The sequence below is a fragment of the Oncorhynchus nerka genome, linkage group LG17 (assembly GCF_034236695.1).
Source record: "Oncorhynchus nerka isolate Pitt River linkage group LG17, Oner_Uvic_2.0, whole genome shotgun sequence".
In the NCBI taxonomy this organism is placed as follows: Eukaryota; Metazoa; Chordata; class Actinopteri; order Salmoniformes; family Salmonidae; genus Oncorhynchus; species Oncorhynchus nerka.
Genome location: NC_088412.1, coordinates 49158290 through 49180588, shown reverse-complemented (window position 1 = coordinate 49180588; position 22299 = coordinate 49158290). Strand labels below are relative to the sequence as shown.

General features: G+C 44.8%; 1 protein-coding gene across 2 annotated transcripts in view; it reads right to left on the bottom strand.

The window, feature by feature from the left end:
• Positions 1-22299, bottom strand: part of LOC115145357 (N(G),N(G)-dimethylarginine dimethylaminohydrolase 1-like) — a 118602-nt gene that overhangs the window by 10437 nt on the left and 85866 nt on the right. For both annotated transcript variants that reach the window (XM_029686853.2, XM_029686852.2), the window contains exon 4: positions 13953-14072. In XM_029686853.2, the coding sequence (XP_029542713.1) occupies positions 13953-14072 (120 nt within the window). The remainder of the gene's footprint in view (positions 1-13952; positions 14073-22299) is intronic.

Genomic DNA, 22299 nt, shown 5'->3' with positions numbered 1-22299 from the left:
GACAAAACTCCGATATAAAGTCATTTTTTCAAAGTTGGCGAAATGTCATGTGTGTCCACTTATGTCAGTGCATTCATCACAACCGAACCATAACAAAACGTCTATTCGATCCAATAAGCCTCACGCAGCAAATTCAACACTCATTGACCTCAAATTCCTAACGTCGTTGGATAATTTGTGGAAAATTTTGGACTGAGTAAAACCTCTCACTTCGCCTCTTCCTCTCTGATTCAACTCATTGAGGGCTTGATGATTAGTTGACAAGTTGGATCAGGTGTACCTTATGATCTCAGCCGTTCATTAAAGTCCTTTATAACTACAGCTAATTGCTTGTTGGAGGAAGGGGGAGGGGTAATCAGGAATTACAATGCTGTGAGAAATTCTGTCATTAACTCATGCTAATGGCCCTTCTCTACACTAGCTAATGGAATCTTAATGGGGCTCCAGTGTGTGTCAACTAAAAGTGTGCTGTATTAGTTAGCTATCACTATTACAGAAGTAGGATCTTAATTTGAGCCAGTTTTATACAGCAGGAAGATAATCCTGCAGCAACAGAAAATGTGAATTATAATTCATGTACATTTTTGTAGGGGTCGATATTTTTTAATTTCAATTCATTTTTTATTCATTCATTTTTTGTTATTAGGGCAAATCAAATCGGAAATTACAAACTTGAGAAGCCTTTTAAAAACTCAAATACACTACAAGTTTTCATTTGCAGGAAAAATTCTCAGCAACAAAAGACTGATCAAATTAAGATCCTGCACCGTATGTAATAATTCATTACCAGTGTAAATAACTAATACTTGGATACGTTTGCCTCAGTATGTTGAATGAGCTACGGATAACATTGGAGAATAAACATATGTACAGTCCTTACACATCTCATTGATAATGATAATTGTATACCACAGGAAGAGTCGCTGATGCAATTGTAACAGCTAATGGGGATCCACATGAACAAATAAGTACTTAGAGGGACATGGAATTTTGTCTGTCTGTCTGTCTGTGGTTGAAGTATGTAGAATCTGTAGATAGTTCCTCTCAACACTTTGCATCCCTGGGCCAGTAGGGGGTGACATCTCACTGAGAAGGCAGATGAGGAAGAACTCTACCACTGAGAATGCCTGGCTGTCAACTTTCAGGTGTGTCTGTCCCAGGTGTGCAGGGCCAGAATACTGAACAGGCTCGCAGGGCACATGCCCCGGGGCCCCTGACCTCCAGATAGCATATGATAGCAATGTGTAGAATTGCAGGAAATTTGCTTTAAAACTGCAAAATGTTCTCTCAGCCTTATGGCAAAGTGTGAACAAAAGCATGAAATGAGCTATAAAACAGCATTTTTCTTCTTCTTCCATGACAAAAAAGTGTATAATTGCAGGAAATTTCCTTTTAAACTGCACCCTTTTCTCTTATTTAACCTCACGACAAAACGTGTAGAATAGCACTATAAAACAGCACATTATTCTCTGCACCATGGCAAAATGTGTTGAAATGCAGTAGGTTTGCAGAATTCCCAAATAAAGAACAAGAAAAAAGGTTGGTGCCCCGGGGCCCCGAGTGCTGTAGTCCGACCGAGCAGGTGTGTGTGCTCACTTGTCTCTGAGGTTTCAAAATGTATCACATTCTGTTTTCGTGTCTGTACTGTGTATTGACACAGAGTTGCGTGCCAGGCTCGTGACTCAACCCCCCCCCACCCTCCGTCCCTACAGTCTGTGATTTGGAGTGGTGTGTGCATGCCAGTCTCCTGCTTTGATGAGTCTGTGATTTGGAGTGGTGTGTGCATGCCAGTCTCCTGCTTTGATGAGTCTGTGATTTGGAGTGGTGTGTGCATGCCAGTCTCCTGCTTTGATGAGTCTGTGATTTGGAGTGGTGTGTGCATGCCAGTCTCCTGCTTTGATGCCAGGGGAATTCCTTGTGTCAGAACAGGCAGAGATTCATTGCAACAGTCTCCATGAAAGGTAGCAATATGTCACTGTCAGTGTGTTTGTGTTTGCTCCACATCTTTTATGAAGAGGATCTATATCTTCCCTACAGGGTGGTGTGTGCATCCCTATAGTGGTTATTCAAAGACTATCATTAGATTAGACCCATTGATTCAGAAGCCCTGTCTTTGGTAATGAGGTGGTGAGCGTTTTAAACATTTAAACAATAGTTGGATAATTGAGGTTCAGCTGTGTATAACATGGATTATGCTATAGATTAACTACGAACACACATTTATCAGTGGGAGATCACATTAACATGTGGTTTCTGCAGAGGCTTGTAGAAGTTGGAGTCAGAGGCAGGCATCAAACCGCAGAGAGAGGGGGGACCTGTTGTCGTGTGAGGTGGGGGGGGGGTTGAGTCAACACGTGTGATGACCTGTCTTGCGTGTTACGCAGCGCTGTGAATGCCTGACCGAGGGGCAAGGATAGCGGGGAGGGAGGAGGGAGGAGGGGGAGGGAGGGAGGGAGGAGGAGGGGGAGGAGGGAGGGAGGGAGGAGGGAGGGAGGGAGGAGGGAACACAGGGCTGTGAATGCCTGACCGAGGGGCAAGGATAGCGGGGAGGGAGGAGGGAGGGAGGGAGGGAGGAGGGAGGGGGGAGGGAGGAGGGAGGGGGAGGGAGGGGAGGGAGGAGGAGGGAGGGAGGGAGGAGGGAACACAGGGCTGTGAATGCCTGACCGAGGGGCAAGGATAGCGGGAGGGAGGGAGGGAGGGAGGGAGGAGGAGGGGGGGGGAGGAAGGGAGGGAGGGAGGGAGGGGAGGAGGGGAGGGAGGGAGGGAGGGAGGGAGGGAGGGAGGGAGGGAGGGAGGGAGGAGGGAGGGGGAGGGAGGAGGAGGGAGGGAGGGAGGGAACACAGGGCTGTACAGTTACAGTATATTGAGACAGAGCCAAAAATGAAAAGATAAAAAAAGACATAGTGTCAATGTAAAATAAACACTCTTTAAACTTGATAGGTTTTCATGACTACAATCCCAATCAGAGTTAAAGTTGGGAATACCTGGGAAAAGGCAATGACAACCCTGCAAATCCCCAAAGATCCAAACATTCCTCGCATAGGTCCAACTCGGGTCCTTCCAAAGTAATGTAACAGTTAATGGGGATCCACATAGGTCCAACTCGGGTCCTTCCAAAGTAATGTAACAGTTAATGGGGATCCACATGAACAAATAAGTACTTGGGGCGGCAGGGTAGCCTAGTGGTTAGAGCGTTGGACTAGTAACCGGAAGGTTACGAGTTCAAACCCCCGAGCTGACAAGGTACAAATCTGTTGTTCTGCCCCTGAACAGGCAGTTAACCCACTGTTCCCAGGCCGTCATTGAAAATAAGAATTTGTTCTTAACTGACTTGCCTAGTTAAATAAAGGTAAAATAAATTAGACAGACATGGAATTATGTCTGTCTGTCTGTCTGTCAGTGGTTGAAGTATGTAGAAGTGGTTTTGCACAAACGGGTCTTGTTGCACCGTGATCCAGACCAGATTCGTCATTTCCGGTCACAACTTGCAGACTTGTTTATGTGTTGCCGTGCGTTTTGTTGTCAACCTTACTTTGCTACCTGACAACTTTACGGTTTTTACTTTTTAATTACCGTTTATATTTTTAGTTTTCCCTCACTCAACTTTTTCACTCCGAACGCTTTATCTGGACATGGTTTGTCAGGACCTCCAACAGCCGAAGCTAAGTAGTAACATTAACATGATGCCTTCTAATTGCAGTCGCTGTACTCATAATATACAGGAGAAAGATCGCCTTATGGCGAGGATAGCTGTGCTGCAAGCCCAGCTTCAGACGCAATCGTTAGGCAAGGGTCATTTCAGTGTAGGAAAGAATAAAACAGCGTCTGTGCCACCAGTAATTACAGATAGTAAAGTTAGTACAAATCCCCTCGCATGGTCCCCGCAGCCGGACAACTTTCTCATGGCTTCTGGAGGGAAATGCTGTAGGAATGCTCAACCGGTGTCGCTCATTCAGCCGACAGAAACTTTCAACCGGTAGCGAGACGGAGTCTGAGGCCGAGCCTTCTCTGGTCTCTACTCCTCCCATTACGGGGTCTGAGACGCCGAAGCTTCCCACCATTAGCTCTGACAAATTGAAAACCCTAGTCATTGGCGACTCCATTACCCGCAGTATTAGACTTAAAACGAATCATCCAGCGATCATACACTGTTTACCAGGGGGCAGGGCTACCGACATTAAAAGGCTAATCTGAAGATGGTGCTGGCTAAAGCTAAAACTGGCGAGTGTAGAGAGCATAGAGATATTGTTATCCACGTCGGCACCAACGATGTTAGGATGAAACAGTCAGAGGTCACCAAGGGCAACATAGCTTCAGCGTGTAAATCAGCTAGAAAGATGTGTCGGCATCGAGTAATTGTCTCTGGCCCCCTCCCAGTTAGGGGGAGTGATGAGCTCTACAGCAGAGTCTCACAACTCAATCGCTGGTTGAAAACTGTTTTCTGCCCCTCCCAAAAGATAGAATTTGTAGATAATTGGCCCTCTTTCTGGGACTCACCCACAAACAGGACCAAGCCTGGCCTGCTGAGGAGTGACGGACTCCATCCTAGCTGGAGGGGTGCTCTCATCTTATCTACCAACATAGACAGGGCTCTAACTCCTCTAGCTCCATAATGAAATAGGGTGCAGGCCAGGCAGCAGGCTGTTAGCCAGCCTGCCAGCTTAGTGGCGTCTGCCACTAGCACAGTCATTGTAGTCAGCTCAGCTATCCCCATTGAGACCGTGTCTGTGCCTCGACCTAGGTTGGGCAAAACTAAACATGGCGGTGTTCGCCTTAGCAATCTCACTAGAATAAAGACCTCCTCCATTCCTGCCATTATTGAAAGAGATCGTGATACCTCACATCTCAGAATAGGGCTACTTAATGTTAGATCCCTTACTTCAAAGGCAGTTATAGTCAATGAACTAATAATCACTGATCATAATCTTGATGTGATTGGCCTGACTGAAACATGTTTTAAGCCTGATGAATTTACTGTGTTTAAATGAGGCCTCTCCTCCTGGCTACACTAGTGACCATATCCCCCATGCATCACGCAAAGCCGGAGGTGTTGCTAACATTTACGATAGCAAATTTCAATTTACAAAAAAAAAAAAAAAAGACGTTTTCATCTTTTGAGCTTCTAGTCATGAAATCTATGCAGCCTACTCAATCACTTTTTATAGCTACTGTTTACAGGCCCCCTGGGCCATATACAGCGTTGCTCACTGAGTTCCCTGAATTCCTATCAGACCTTGTAGTCATAACAGATCATATTCACATTTTTGGTGATTTTAATATTCACATGGAAAAGTCCACAGACCCACTCCAAAAGGCCTTCGGAGCCATCATTTTGTCCAACATGTCTCTGGACCTACACATTGTCACAGTCATACTCTGGACCTAGTTTTGTCCCATGGAATAAATGTTGTGGATCTTAATGTTTTTCCTCATAATCCTGGACTATCGGACCACCATTTTATTATGTTTGCAATCGCAACAAATAATCTGCTCAGACCCCAACCAAGGAACATCAAAAGTCGTGCTATAAATTCACAGACAACACAAAGATTCCTTGATGTCCTTCCAGACTCCCTCTGCCTACCCAAGGACGCCAGAGGACAAAAATCAGTTAACCACCTAACTGAGGAACTCAATTTAACCTTGCGCAATACCCTAGATGCAGTTGCACCCCTAAAAACTAAAAAACATTTGTCATAAGAAACTAGCTCCCTGGTATACAGAAAATACCTGAGCTCTGACGCAAGCTTCCAGAAAATTGGAATGGAAATGGCGCCACACCAAACTGGAAGTCTTCCGACTAGCTTAGAAAGACAGTACCGTGCAGTATCATCCTATTTTTCCAACTTAATTGAGGAAAATAAGAACAATCCAAAATGTATTTTTGACACTGTCGCAAAGCTAACTAAAAAGCAGCATTCCCCAAGAGAGGATGGCTTTCACTTCAGCAGTTATAAATTCATGAACTTCTTTGAGGAAAAGATCATGATCATTAGAAAGCAAATTATGGACTCTTCTTTAAATCTGCCTATTCCTCCAAAGCTCAGTTGTCCTGAGTCTGCACAACTCTGCCAGGACCTAGGATCAAGAGAGACACAAAAGTGTTTTAGTACTATATCTCTTGACACAATGATGAAAATAATCATGGCCTCTAAACCTTCAAGCTGCATACTGGACCCTATTCCAACTAAACAACTGAAAGAGCTGCTTCCTGTGCTTGGCCCTCCTATGTTGAACATAATAAACGGCTCTCTATCCACCGGATGTGTACCAAACTCACTAAAAGTGGCAGTAATAAAGCCTCTCTTGAAAAAGCCAAACCTTGACCCAGAAAATATGAAAAACTATCGGCCTGTATCGAATCTTCCATTCCTCACTGCCTTCCTGAAGACAAACAATGTATACGAAATGCTTCAGTCTGGTTTTAGACCGCATCATAGCACTGAGACTGCACTTGTGAGGATGGTAAATTACCTTTTAATGGCGTCAGACCGAGGCTCTGCATCTATCCTCGTGCTCCTAGACCTTAGTGCTGCTTTTGATACCATCGATCGCCACATTCTTTTGGAGAGATTGGAAACCCAAATTGGTCTACACGGACAAGTTCTGGCCTGGTTTAGATCTTATCTGTCGGAAAGATATCAGTTTGTCTCTGTGAATGGTTTGTCCTCTTACAAATCAACTGTAAATATCGGTGTTCCTCAAGGTTCCGTTTTAGGACCACTATTGTTTTCACTATATATTTTACCTCTTGGGGATGTCATTCGAAAACATAATGTTAACTTTCACTGCTATGCGGATGACACACAGCTGTACATTTCAATGAAACATGGTGAAGCCCCAAAATTGCCCTCGCTAGAAGCCTGTGTTTCAGACATAAGGACGTGGATGGCTGCAAACTTTCTATTTTTAAACTTGGACAAAACAGAGATGCTTGTTCTAGGTCCCAAGAAACAAAGAGATCTTCTGTTGAATCTGACAATTAATATTGATGGTTGTACAGACATCTCAAATAAAACTGTGAAGGACCTCAGCGTTACCCTGGACCCTGATCTCTCTTTTTCCATCAACGTAACATTGCAAAAATCAGAAACTTTCTGTCCAAAAATGATGCAGAAAAATTAATCCATGCTTTTGTTACTTCTAGGTTAGACTACTGCAATGCTCTACTTTCCCGCTACCCGGAAAAAGCACTAAATAAACTTCAGTTGCTAGAATCCTGACTAGAACCAAAACATTTGATCATACTACTCCAGTGCTAGCCTCCAAGTCACGTGGCCGAGGCTTGCTTATATAAAGCAGGCAGACAGGCATCGAGACATTCGGTTACTGTTCGATTGAACGTTAGAATGGGCAAAACGAGTGACCTACGCGACTTTGAGCGTGCTATGACCGTCGGTTCCAGTATCTCAGAAACAGACGGCCTTCTGGGCTTTTCACACACAACAGTTTCTTTGGTTTACTGAGAGTGGTGCGGCAAACAAAATACATCAAGTCAGCGGCAGTCCTGTGGGCGAAAACAGCTCGTTAATGAGACGTCGAAAGAGAATGGCAAGCTAACAATGCAAATAACGACGCAGTACAACAGCGGTGTGCAGAAAGGAACGTATAACTCATCAGTCCTTGTCACGGATGGGCTATTGCAGCAGGCGACCACAACGGGTTCCACTCCTATCAGCTAAAAACAAGAAGCGGCTCCCGATCACCAACACTGGACAATTTATATGCGCCACGCTCAAGGTCCTAAACGACATCATAACCGCCATCGATAAGAGACATAGTTGTGCAGCCGTATTCATCGACCTGGCCAAGGCTTTCGACTCTGTCAATCACCACATTCTTATTGGCATGTGGTGATTGCCTCGCCTGGTTTACCAACTACTTCTCTGATAGAGTCCAGTGTGTCAAATTGGAGAGCCTGTTGTCTGGACCTCTGGGAATCTCTATGGGGGTGCCACAGGGTTCAATCCTCAGGCCAACTCTCTTCTCTGTATACATCAATGATGTTGCTCTTGCTGCTGGTGATTCTCTGGTACACCTCTACGCAGACGACACCATTCTGTATACTTCTGGCCCCTCTTTGGACACTGTGTAAACTAACCTCCAGACGAGCTTCAATGCCATTACAACACTCCTTCCGTGGCCTCCAACTGCTCTTAAACGCAGGGAAAACTAAATGCATACTCTTCAACCGATCGCTGCCCGCACCTGCCTGTCCAGCATCACTACTCTGGACGGCTCTGACTTAGAATATGTGAACAACTACAAATACCTAGGTGTCTGGTTAGACTGTAAACTCTCCTTCCAGACTCACATTAAGCATCTCCAATCCAAAATTAAATCTAGAATTGGCTTCCTTCGCAACAAAGCATCCTTCACTCATGCTGCCAAACATACCCTCATAAAACTGACCATCCTACCGATCCTCGACTTCGGTGATGTCATCTATAAAATAGCCTCCAACACTCTACTCAACAAACTGGATGCAGTCTATCACAGTGCCATCCGTTTTGTCACCAAAACCCCATACACTACCCACCATTGCGACCTGTACGTTCTCGTTGGTTGGCCCTCGCTTCATACGCGTCGCCAAACCCACTGGCTACAGGTTATCTACAAGTATCTGCTAGGTAAAGCCCTGCCTTATCTCAGCTCACTGGTCACCATAGCAGCACCCACTCGTAGCACGTGCTCCAGCAAGTATATTTCACTGGTCACCCCCAAAGCCAATTCCTCCTTTGGTCGTCTTTCCTTCCAGTTCTCTGCTGCCAATGACTGGAACGAACTGCAAAAATCTCTGAAGCTGGAGACTCATATCTCCCTCACTAGCTTTAAGCACCAGCTGTCAGAGCAGCTCACAGATCACTGCACCTGTACATAGCCCATCTATCTACCTACCTCATCCCCATACAGTATTTATTTATTTATCTTGCTCCTTTGCACCCCAGTTTCTCTACTTGCACATTCATCTTCTGCACATCTACCATTCCAGTTTTTAATTGCTATATTGTAATTACTTCGCCACCATGGCCTATTTATTGCCTTAACTCCCTTATCTTACCTTATTTGCACTCACTGTATATAGACTTTTTGTTTTATTTTGTTCTACTGTATTATTGACTACGTTTTGTTTATTCCATGTGTAACTCTGTGTTGTTGTATGTGTCGAATTGCTATGCTTTATCTTGGCCAGGTCGCAGTTGCAAATGAGAACTTGTTCTCAACTAGCCTACCTGGTTAAATAAAGGTGAAATAAAAACAATAAATATGTACATATTTTTATTCCATCCCTTACATTGTGTGTGTATAAGGTAGTCGTTGTGAATTTGTTTGATTACTTGTTAGATATTACTGCACTCGGAACCAGAAACACAAGCATCTGCTAACCATGTGTATGTGACAACTAAAATTGGATTTGAGTGGAGGAACCTCGCCGCTTCTTGTCGTGTCATGCTGATGGCAGAGTCAGGATTTGGGGTAAGTGTAGTGTAAACACGCCTGGCAGGCAACTCTGTGTCATTACACGGTACACGGTACAGACACGAAACAGAATGTGACACGTTTTGAAATCCAGGAGAGAAGGGAGAACATACACCTTCTTGGCGGGACTACCGCATTTGGGGCCCAGGGGCATTTAAAAAAAGGAGTCAGCTAACTTACTGTATTTCAACACATTTTTGCCTTGGTACAAAGAGAATAATTTTCTGTATTATAATGCAATTCTACACATTTTGTCATGAGGCTAGGGAAGAGTAAATGATGCCGTTTTAAAAGCAAATATCCTGCAACTCTATACTTTTTGCCATGGAAGAAAAGAAAAGAAAATGCTATTTTTATAGCTCATATCATGCTTTTGCTCACAATGAATTCAGACTGCTCTGGAGGCACAGTGGGTTCCAACCCAGTACTAGATGGGTGTACCTAATAATCTGTCCTGTAAGTGTAATGCCTAATAATCTTATCTAAAGTGTTTAGCATCAAGTTAATTAAGTCCTTGTGCATATTGAGGAGTCCCCAGAAGAATTCTTATCATATGCTTCAATGATGCCAGATGGCCCTGTTTATCAAAGCAGGACACTGGCATGCACACACCACTCCAAATCACAGACTGTAGTGAAGTGTACACACACGCCTGACACGCAACTCTGTGTCAATACACAGAACGAGGTAGAGACACGAAACAGAATGTGACACGTCAGACAATGGAGCACACACACCTGCTTGGCGAGACGACCGCATTTGAGGCCCCGGGGCATTAAAAAAAATCTATAAATTCAACCAACTAACTGCATTGCAACACATTTTGCCGAGAGTGCAGAGAGAAAAATGTGCTGTTTTTATAATATGTGTTCGATGGGGTTGAGGTCATTGCTCTTTGCATGCCAGTCGAGTTCTTCCACACCGATCTCAACAAACCATTTCTGTATGGACCTTGCTTTGTGCACTGGGGCATTGTCATGCTGAGAAAGGAAAAGGCCTTCCCCAAACTGTTGCCGCAAAGTTGGAAGCACAGATTCATCTAGAATCTAATTGTATGCTGTAGCGCTAAGATTTCCCTTCACCGGAACTAAGGGGCCTAGCCCAAACCATGAAAAACAGCCCCAGACCATTATTCCTCCTCCACCAAACTTTTACAGTTGGCACTATGAATTCAGGCAGGTAGCGTTCTCCTGGCATCCGCCGAAAACAGATTTGTCTGTCGGACTGCCAGATGGTGAAGAGTGATTCATCACTCCAGAGAATGCGTTTACTCTGCTCCAGAGTCCAATGGCGGTGAGCTTTACACCACTACAGTCAACGCTTGGCATTGCGTATGGTGATCTTAGGCTTGTGTGCGGCTACTCGGCCATGGAAACCCATTTCATGAAGCTCCCGACGAACAGTTCTTGTGGACTGCTTCCAGAGGCAGTTTGGAACTCGGTAGTGAGTGATGCAACCGAGGACATATCATTTTTTTCAGCCCTCGGTGGTCCCGTTCTGTGAGCTTGTGTGCGGCTACTCGGCCATGGAAACCCCTCGGTGGTCCCGTTCTGTGAGCTTGTGTGGCCTACCACTTTGCGGCTGAGCTGTTGTTGCTCCTGGATGTTTTCACTTCACAATAAAAGCACTAAAAGTTGACCGGGGCAGCTCTAGCAGGGCAGAAATGTGACAAACTGGCTTGTTGGAAAGGTTGCATCCTATAACGGTGCCACGTTGAAAGTCACTGAGTTCTTCATTAAGGACACTCTACTGCCAATGTTTCCCTATGGAGATTGCATGGCTGTCTGCTCGATTTCATTCTCCTGTCAGCAACGGGTGATGCTGAAATAGCCGACTCCACTAATTTTAAGGGGTCGCTAGCTAGCATGCACAGACATTTGCATGCTTGTGTTGCTATGGTTACACGGTACCAGAAGCTGTCAGGAGCAGTCTGACTCTCAAAATAGACCAAAAAACAAAATTTTAGATACTTGGATATGAAATGTCTTCTCACATCCCTCGAATTGGTGCTGGCTGGCGCACATTGTGGCATTGTTGACAAATTGGCTATTTTCATGTGGAGATATCGTTTTTCCCTGATTCACTTCCATTAATCAAAGGAGGAGTAGGATAATAGTAGCTCGGTGGCTTCAAAGGCTCTTATTGGCCAAGACATAGTGTAGGCTATCCAGGGTTTATATACAATGCCTTCAGAAAGCATTCATACACTTTAACTTATTCCACAGTTTGTTGTTACAGCCTGAATTCAAAAATCTACACACAATAACCCATAATGACAAAGTGAAAACATGTTTTTTTTTTAGAAATTTTTTGCAAATTTATTGAAAATGAATTACAGAAATATCTCATTTACATAAGTATTCACACCCCTGAGTCAATACATTGCAAAAGCACCTTTGGCAGCGATTACAGCTGCGAGTCTTTCTGGGTAAGTCTCTAAGAGCTTTACACACCTGGTAGTTGATCATTACTAGACAACCTTTTTCAGGTCTTGCCATAGATTTTCAAGTAGATTTAAGTCAAAACTGTAACTCTGCCACTCAGGAACATTCACTGTCTTCTTGGTAAGTGTGTTGTAGGTTATTGTCCTGCTGAAAGGTGAATTCATCTCCCAGTATCTGGTGGAGAGCAGACTGAACCAGGTTTTCCTCTAGGATTTTGCTTGTTCTTTTTTAAAATCATTTTAAACAATTACAAGCATACCCATAACATGATTCAACCACCACGCTTGAAAATATGGAGAGTATTTCTCAGTAATGTGTTGTATTGGGCTTTCCCCAAACATAACATTTTGTCCTGAATACAAAGTGTTAATTGCTTTTCCACATTTTTTTGCAGTATTACTTGAATATTGCCTCGTTGCAAACAGGATACATGTTTTGGAATATGTTTATTATTTTCACTCTGTCAATTAGGTTAGTATTGTGGAGTAACCATTCAATTCTAACTGTTTTAAAGTCACCATAATTAATCAATTCACCATGCTCAAATGGATGTTCAATATCTGATTTAGTGCGAGACATTGGAAAACCTCCCAGGTGTTTGTAGTTGAATCTTTATTTAAAACTCACTACTCGACTAAAGAACCTTACAGATAATTGTATGTATGTGTGGGGTACATAGATGAGGTAGTCATAACAAAAATCATGTTAAACACTATTATTGCATACAGCGTGAGTCCATGCAAGGTATAATGAGACTTGTTAAGCAAACGTTTACTCCTGAACTTATTTAGGCTTGCCATAACAAAGGGGTTGACTACTTATTGACTCATTTCAGCTTTTCATTTTTTAATTCCATTTTTTTCCTTCAAAAAACACAATTCCACTTTGACATTATGTGGGCCAGCGATTTATAAAACTTTAAATTCAGGCTGTAACAATAAAATGTGGAAAAAGTGAAGGGGTGTGACTTTCTGAAGTCACTGTACATCATTGATTTCCACATATAATTGAAAGAAATTAGATTTTTATTCCATAAAGACTGTAATTGTGTCTTGTGAATATTGTATAAAAATGATTTCAGCCATGTTCCATATTAAAAAGTGAAGTGCCACTCACAGTTTACCATGTACAGTAGGCAACAGGGAATATGTTCCTCCACTGATCTTGGCATCTGGGATATCCAGCAGTGTTTGTGTTTTTTTATAAAAAAAATATTAAAAAATTCTCCCCAATTTCATGGTATCCAATTGTTAGTAATTACTGTCTTGTCTCATTGCCACAACTCCCGTACGGGATCGGGAGAGACGAAGGTCGAGAGCCATGCGCCCTCTGAAACACAACCCAACCAAGCCGCACTGCTTCTTAACACAGCTCGCATCCAACCCGGAAGCCAGCTGCACCAATGTGTCGGAGGAAACACCGTACACCTCGCGACCTGGTCAGCATGCACTGCGCCCGGCCCGCCACAGGAGTCACTAGTGCGCGATGAAACAAGGATATCCCTACCGGCCAAACCCTCCCTAACACGGACGACGCCCCATGGACCTTCCGGCTTCGGCCGGCTGCGACAGAGCCTGGTCTTTGTGTTTTTAAATTTAAGACGAGCATACATTGTAAAAATTGTAAACTGACAAAAATGTTTCAAGTTAGACCCCATTAGTTAATATACAGCACCAACTACATAAACTGATAGGGTCCATTATCTGCTACCTGGACTTATAAACATTGATTTATGATTATGGGTAACTTGAAATAGCTCTTGAAAAGAGAAAGCAATTAAGCACGGTACTGTTTTTAATAATTTTTTCTTGTATGAGAATGACCACCACAAATTGAACTTGAAGAAAATCTATTGGGATGAGATAGGAGTTTTATTTCAGTTATGTTTTCTGCAAAAGCTATTAAACATGTATTAATCTAAACATAATTTACAAGATGCTGCAAAGGAAAGTAAGAAAGTAAGTCCAACTCTGTCCTCTGAACATAGACCTATCTTGCATGACCCATGCACTCAATGGTGACTGATACCTTCAGGGCTTTCTGAGCCGGTTCGCTGGTGCCAATCACGATGAGGCCTGGTCCTCCCATGCTGCAAAAGCTCTTCAGGTGTAGGCCATCAGTGACAGGGACAGTGGATACGGCATAGTCCTGCAAACACACAACAACCCTACTGCATTACAGGGACCGTGGACATAGTCTTGCAAACACACAACAAACCTACTGGATTACACAGCATAGTCCTGCAAACATGCAAGCCCTAACATCATTGGACTAGACAGGTCCCAGTGGGAAAGGTAACCGAACCGGCATTGGTTGAGAGTCTTAGAGATGAGGTCCCTAAAGCCCCAGGCCACTGGTTGGTTGAGATTCTGAGGTCACCAGAGCCCCAGGCCACTGGCCCCTCCCCTCAGTTTGTAAAAACCTAACCTAGCAGGCGTAAATTAAACGCTTGACATTAGATCCCCTATATACTGGTCTCGACGAGAAGAAGCTGTCGGGAGGTTCTCTTCCGCACTGTTCAACCAATCCAGTAAATGTGGAGTAGGAGGACCTTTTGGGGACTTGGCAGAGGCTAGTTTTTACTGGGAGCTGCGTCTTTCTCTGGCCTCGCGTGCCAGACACTCCTATGCGGCCGCCTGGCTGCTGCTCAGACAGAGACTGTTGATGTTGAGTGTCATCCTGCTCTGTTCTGTCTCATCTACCCCATGGCTATAGTTCTAGTCTAGAGCTCCCTGTTCCATGGTTTGTTTCTGGAGGACCAGACTACTGCTACTGCTCAGAGAGCGACTGATGATGTGGAGTCATCCTACTTTGGTCTGTCATACCATATCTACCCCATGGTAACAGGGGTTCTGGAGGGCTATTAATTAGCATCTGGAGTATGTTGCGTTGTGACATGGGTTGGAATCCCAGGTTTACTGAGGCAGGAATGGACATGTTATATGGAGTGTCAATTCACTCCGCTTTGTCATCCGACCGATATCTTGCCACATCATATCTGCCCCTGTTTCTCTGGCCTGGTCCACATCAAGTGTGTCATGACTTACATGGACCACCTATTGAGGTGTTAAATGAGGTAAAAGGGAGAGTGGTGTGGCCACTTTAACAGATCAACAGGCCTAGATCAAAGCAAATCCATCCTCTCTGAAGGAAAAGCATTTCCTGACAGTCGGAATGTTTGTTTTACCACTGAGTTTTTAAACTACGACGTGCAACATGTTTCAACGTGCCAATAAATCAGTACTTTTTAGGTTTAAATTGCCGCCGTCTTGGAGCTAGAATTGGGATCATGTATACTGTGCTATTGACTACACACAAAGTAAAGGACAGCAATGTACAGTACAGCAAATGAGGCATTTGTGGTAAGTGCATGGGGGCCGCCATCTTTATGCACTTCCACTATTGTCCTTTCCTCCTCCTTCCCAGCTCTTCCTTGTCCTCCTTGAGCCCTGTCTTAACAGTCAAATAGAACAACACCCTATTGACAACTCACAATTCATGACAATCACTGGATTAGGCTGCACAAAAATATTTTGAACAATGCATTCCTGCTTGGACATGTTAGATGAACAACTTATTTCTTTGGTTTCCTACCATCTCAGTAGTCTAGTATACAGTCTAAAGCACTTTATAAAAAATATATCGCGTCTCACCGGAAAACCAAATAGTGTGACCAAATTATGGGCTGGTGCCACCAACTGCAAAAGTTGCTCACACTAATCTGGAGCCCTGTCAAGAGGTGTGCTATTACAATAAATCTGATACAGTTGTAATGTGTTCTTCTGCCAGTTTGGTTGTTCGGAAGAGAATCATGCGATAGGATGTTATGCAGACAAATATGTTGGTAGTACAAGGCTATGTACAGGTAACTGCTAAAATAATGTAAACGCTTGAGTAAATTAGTGATACAAAGTATTTTGAAAGCAGATGCTCCACATAGGTGTGGTTCCTGAGTTAATTAAGCAATTAACATTCCATCATGCTTAGGGTCATGTAAAAAAATGCTGGGCAGGCCATTATGTTGTCTTTCATGGCTATGCCCCCATAGGATGACAATGCCCCCATCCACAGGGCACGATGGGTCACTGAATGGTTTGATGAGCATGAAAATGATGTAAACCATATGCCTTGGCCGTCTTAGTCACCAGATCTCATCCCATTTGAACACTTATGGGAGATTCTGGAGCGGCACCTGCTCCAGTTTTCCATCAAGAAACCACCAAATGATGGAATTTCTTGTGAAATAATGGTGTCGCATCCTTCCAAGTGAGTTCTAGACTCTATGCTGAATCTATGCAAAGGTCCATTGAAGCTGTTCTGGCTCGTATTGGCCCAACGCCCTAATTCAGACACTGTTGATGTTTCCTGTATTTTGGTGCACATGAAAGTCAGTGAGGTTTACTGTAGGTTACTGAGGCAATACAAATGTGATGTGGCTAAAATATGACTGAAAAGAAAGGGCATTTAGTTGACTGAAATGGCCTACTGTTTTTGTCATTTTGACAATAACTAGGCTAAATCGTTATTCAAATGACAAAGGTAGTATATGTAAGAATAATCAAGTCAGCTACCTACCGGATTTTCTTTCACTGGTAGCTAGTGATAGTGATGCAAAAGCCCTACTTGAAACATCGCTATTGTCACGTCCTGACATTAGTTCCCTTTTTTATGTCTGTTTTAGGTTGGTCAGGGCGTGAGTTGGGGTGGGCATTCTATGTTTTGTTCTATGTTTGTAATTCTATATGTTTGGCCTGGTATGGTTCCCAATCAGAGGCAGCTGGAAATCGTTGTCTCTGATTGAGAACCATACTTAGGCAGCCTGTTTTCGCCCTTGAGTTGTGGGTAGTTTTCTGTCTTTGTGTGTCTGTGTAACGGATGTGGAATAGCTAGCTAGTTAGCGGTGGTGCGCGCTAAATAGCGTTTCAATCAGTGACGTCACTTGCTCTGAGACCTTGAAGTAGTGGTTCCCCTTGCTCTGCAAGGGCCGCGGCTTTTGTGGAGCGATGGGTAACGATGATTCGTGGGTGACTGTGGAGAGCAGCATGTGGGCCAAGAACCAAGCGAGCCTGTGGGCCAGGATCCTAGTGAGCAGCCTGTGGCCCAAGAGCCTGTGGGCCATGAACCTGTAGAGCAGCCTGTGAGCCAGGAACCTGTTGGAGAGCAGCCTGTGGGTGAGCCTTTGGGCCAAGAACTATGTGAGCATGTTGGAGAGCTTGTGGGCAATGAACCTGGAGAGTAGCATGTGGGCCAGGGACCTAGCGAGCCTGTGGGCCAGGGACCTAGCGAGCCTGTGGGCCAGGGACCTAGCGAGCCTGTGGGCCAGGGACCAGAGGGTCCCTGGTTCGCGCCCGGGTATGGGCGAGGGGACGGTCTAAAGTTATACTATTACATTGATGCTGTTGACCCAGATCACTGGTTGCTGCGGAAAGGGATGACGTCAAAAGATGGGTTAGTGTAACGGATGTGAAATAGCTAGCTAGTTAGCGGTGGTGCTTGCTAAATAGCGTTTCAATCGGTGACGTCACTTGGGCTGAGACCTTGAAGTAGTGGTTCCCCTTGCTCTTCAAGGGCTGCGGCTTTTGTGGAGCGATGGGTAACGATGCTTTGTGGGTGACTGTTGTTGATGTGTGCAGAGGGTCCCTGGTTCGCGCCTGGGTATGGGCGAGGGGACGGTCTAAAGTTATACTGTTACATCTGCACCAGACAGAACTGTTTCGTTTGTTCCGCTTTGTTTTGTTTTTTTGTTCTAGTGTTCAGTTTCTTGATTAAATTTACCATGAACACGTACCACGCTGCACCTTGGTCCTCTTCAACTTCTTCCACCTGTGAATATCGTTACAGCTATCTCCTGGCTGCATTTACCCACCAGATTCAGTAGCTTGAACCCCCACCCCCAAAAAGTTTGAAAATCCTATTGATAACCCCATTAGATCCTATTGATTCCCACATTAGAGCCTATTGATAACCCCATTAGATTCTATTGACAACCCCATTAGATTCTATTGATTCCCCCATTAGATCCTATTGATTCCTCCATTAGATCCTATTGATAACCCCATTCGATCCTATTGACAACCCCATTCGATCCTATTGACAACCCCATTAGATCCTATTGACAACCCCATTTAGATCCTATTGACAACCCCATTCGATCCTATTGACAACCCCATTCGATCCTATTGATTCCTCCATTAGATCCTATTGATAACCCCATTCGATCCTATTGACAACCCCATTCGATCCTATTGACAACCCCATTAGATTCTATTGATTCCCACATTAGATCCTATTGATTCCTCCATTAGATCCTATTGACAACCCCATTCGATCCTATTGACAACCCCATTTGATCCTATTGATTCCTCCATTAGATCCTATTGATAACCCCATTCGATCCTATTGATAACCCCATTCGATCCTATTGACAACCCCATTAGATCCTATTGATAACCCCATTAGATCCTATTGATAACCCCATTAGATTCTATTGACAACCCCATTCGATCCTATTGATAACCCCATTAGATTCTATTGACAACCCCATTAGATCCTATTGACAACCCCATTAGATTTCTGCCCAAAGTTTAGGGAAAAAAACTAAAAGTGAACATAATTGAGGTTTTTATTTTTATTTCGTCTAAGGGTCTAAGATAATAGTTTCAGTATAGTTTTAGATTTTCAAGAAGGTTTGTTAATTCATAGTTTTTTTTTCATTATTCGTTTCCGTATTAGTTTTAATGTACTATAATAACCGTGACTCTCTGGTCTACCTATAGTAATAATCACAAAGCATGTTAGGGTATGGGAGCACACACAAAGAGCTACTGGGGGTATCAGGCATGAAACAATTGCCTTAGGTGTCTGGTTTATGAGATAGCTAACCATAAAGGACATTTGATTGTTCATAAATATGTGGGGATAACTCGTAAATTATATGCAAAATATGATATGGACAGTGTTTTTGTATGAGTCTAAATTTGGCCTACAGGAAGGAAGTGAAATCTAGTTCTTTGTTTAAACCGTGTGGTGATACGGAATTTAAAATTGTATATCCTCTGCGCGGTGGATAAGCTTTTTTCCGACCGCCACACAAAGTCATTCATTAATAGTGCCTTTGTGCTATAAAATGTCTCGCAACTTGCGAGGTGATATTTTGATGTCTGATAGTGGATTGATGTTCTCCAAGGTGTACTTTTAAGGCGCAGAATGTTTTTTCAATATTCAATGAGTGTACAACACATTAGGAACACCTGCTCTTTCCATGACAGACTGATCAGGTGGTTCCAGGTGAAAGCTATGATCCCTTATTGACAGACTGACCAGGTGGTTCCAGGTGAAAGCTATGATCCCTTATTGACAGACTGACCAGGTGGTTCCAGGTGAAAGCTATGATCCCTTATTGACAGACTGACCAGGTGGTTCCAGGTGAAAGCTATGATCCCTTATTGATGTCACTTATCAAATCCACTTCAATCAGTGTAGATGAAGGGGAGGAGACATGTAGATGAAGGGGAGGAGACAGGTTAAAGATGAAGGGGAGGAGACATGTAGATGAAGGGGAGGAGACATGTAGATGAAGGGGAGGAGACCAGGTTAAAGAAGGACTTTTAAGCCTTGAGACATGGATGGTCCACCACCCAAAGGACATCCAGCCATCTTGACACAACTGTAGGAAGCATTGGAGTCAACATGGGCCAGCATCCCTATGGAACTTGTAGAGTTCATGCTGTGACGAATTGAGGCTGTTCTGAGGGCAAAAAGGGGTGTAACTCAATATTAGGAAGGTGTTCCTTAGCTGAGGTGGAGCTAGTACAGCTTGACCTGGGGCTAGTGGTTGAGGTGGAGCTAGTGTAGCTTGACCTGGGTCTAGCTGAGGTGGAGCTAGTGTAGCTTGACCTGGGGCTAGTGGTTGAGGTGGAGCTAGCACAGCTTGACCTGGGGCTAGCTGAGGTGGAGCTAGCACAGCATGACCTGGGGCTAGTGGTTGAGGTGGAGCTAGCACAGCATGACCTGGGGCTAGCTGTTGAGGTGGAGCTAGCACAGCATGACCTGGGGCTAGTGGTTGAGGTGGAGCTAGTGTAGCTTGACCTGGGTCTAGCTGAGGTGGAGCTAGTGTAGCTTGACCTGGGGCTAGTGGTTGAGGTGGAGCTAGCACAGCTTGACCTGGGGCTAGTGGTTGAGGTGGAGCTAGCACAGCATGACCTGGGGCTAGCTGTTGAGGTGGAGCTAGCACAGCATGACCTGGGGCTAGTGGTTGAGGTGGAGCTAGCACAGCATGACCTGGGGCTAGCTGTTGAGGTGGAGCTAGCACAGCTTGACCTGGGGCTAGCTGTTGAGGTGGAGCTAGCACAGCTTGACCTGGGGCTAGCAGTTGAGGTGGAGCTAGCACAGCATGACCTGGGGCTAGCTGAGGTGTAGCTAGCACAGCTTGACCTGGGGCTAGCGGTTGAGGTGGAGCTAGTGTAGTTTGACCTGGGGCTAGCTGAGGTGGAGCTAGCACAGCTTGACCTGGGCTAGCGGTTGAGGTGGAGCTAGTGTAGCTTGACCTGGGGCTAGTGGTTGAGGTGGAGCTAGTGTAGCTTGACCTGGGGCTAGCAGTTGAGGTGGAGCTAGTGTAGCTTGACCTGGGGCTAGCTGAGGTGGAGCTAGCACAGCATGACCTAGGGCTAGCTGAGGTGGAGCTAGCACAGCTTGACCTGGGGCTAGCTGAGGTGGGGCTAGCGGTTGAGGTGGAGCTAGTGTAGCTTGACCTGGGGCAGCGGTTGAGGTGGAGCTAGTGTAGCTTGACCTGGGGCTAACAGTTGAGGAGAGCTTAGTTTGACCTGGGGCTAGGGGTTGAGGTGGTGCTAGCACGGTTTGACCAGGGGCTATCTGAGGTTAAGAAAGGGCTAGTGTAACATGACCAGGGGCTAGCAGAGGTAGAGGGGGATCGAGATCATAGGGGTTTGGGCAAAAGACCGTCCTCTCTCCTCCATGGCCCGGAGACCAATAAGTAGTAGAGGAGTGCATCAATTCATTAGTATGCAAAAGGAAGAGTGTCCTCCCCTCCTCGATAGCCACCTTTTCATCGAGGATACTCATTTGCATCCCAGCGCAGAAGTGTGTTTAAATCTGCCACACCTCCTTTGAATCAGCTTTTGTTTTGTCAGAGGAGAAAAAAACGCTCATCCATGTTCACTCTCCTCGATTAACTTGGACCTTTTTCAAAAGGAGGTGAGAGAGGACACAGGAGGGGACCATTTGAGGGAGAAGTTCAAATAGAGCTACAACTTCCACACAGGAGTATCAGAGGAATCATTAATTACTTTGTCAAGTTTAGTTCAGCCATGGTTCTATAGTCAAAAACATTGAAAAAATTCAACTTGACCAAACAAATGGTGAAACCCGGAAGTACAAAGGGAGACTCAACACATACGGTTTAATAGGGCGATGAGGACGCGCCCATATTCAGCACCGCTGAATGGACAGCGCCTCTCCTGCATCTCCACTCATTGAGACAGGTATAGCGGAGCTCTGTGGTGCTGAATGGACAGCGCCTCTCCTGCATCTCCACTCATTGAGACAGGTATAGCGGAGCTCTGTGGTGCTGAATGGACAGCGCCTCTCCTGCATCTCCACTCATTGAGACAGGTATAGCGGAGCACTGTGGTGCTGAAATGGACAGCGCCTCTCCTGCATCTCCACTCATTGAGACAGGTATAGCGGAGCTCTGTGGTGCTGAATGGACAGCGCCTCTCGTGCATCTCCACCCATTGAGACAGGTATAGCGGAGCTCTGTGGTGCTGAAATGGACAGCGCCTCTCCTGCATCTCCACTCATTGAGACAGGTATAGCGGAGCTCTGTGGTGCTGAATGGACAGCGCCTCTCGTGCATCTCCACTCATTGAGACAGGTATAGCGGAGCTCTGTGGTGCTGAAATGGAAAGCGCCTCTCCTGCATCTCCACTCATTGAGACAGGTATAGCGGAGCTCTGTGGTGCTGAAATGGAAAGCGCCTCTGTCCAGTTGGCAATGGATATTTCCCATTTGAGGGTATTTTGACATTATAAGCACAGTTCAATACAGTCCTCATTCCTTTATGAAGCGGCAGTTTAGCCCAAACAGTGACTCAGAAAAGATAGCAGCAGGCAAATGTCCTCCCCTGAGCTTATCGTGAGACACATGAAAACAACCCGTCATATCCCATGGACAATCCTAGAGTTGTGTTCAGCAGAGAGAGAAGTTTTGAGTGAAGATTCCTTACAATGTTAACTGCCCTACTTGTAATATATGTTCATTAATTTACAGGGAGATGGCAAATACCCGCTAGCCCCAGGTCAATTGGTGGATTTCGGCGATTTCAGACACACCCGTTGCCGACAGGTGCATAAAATCA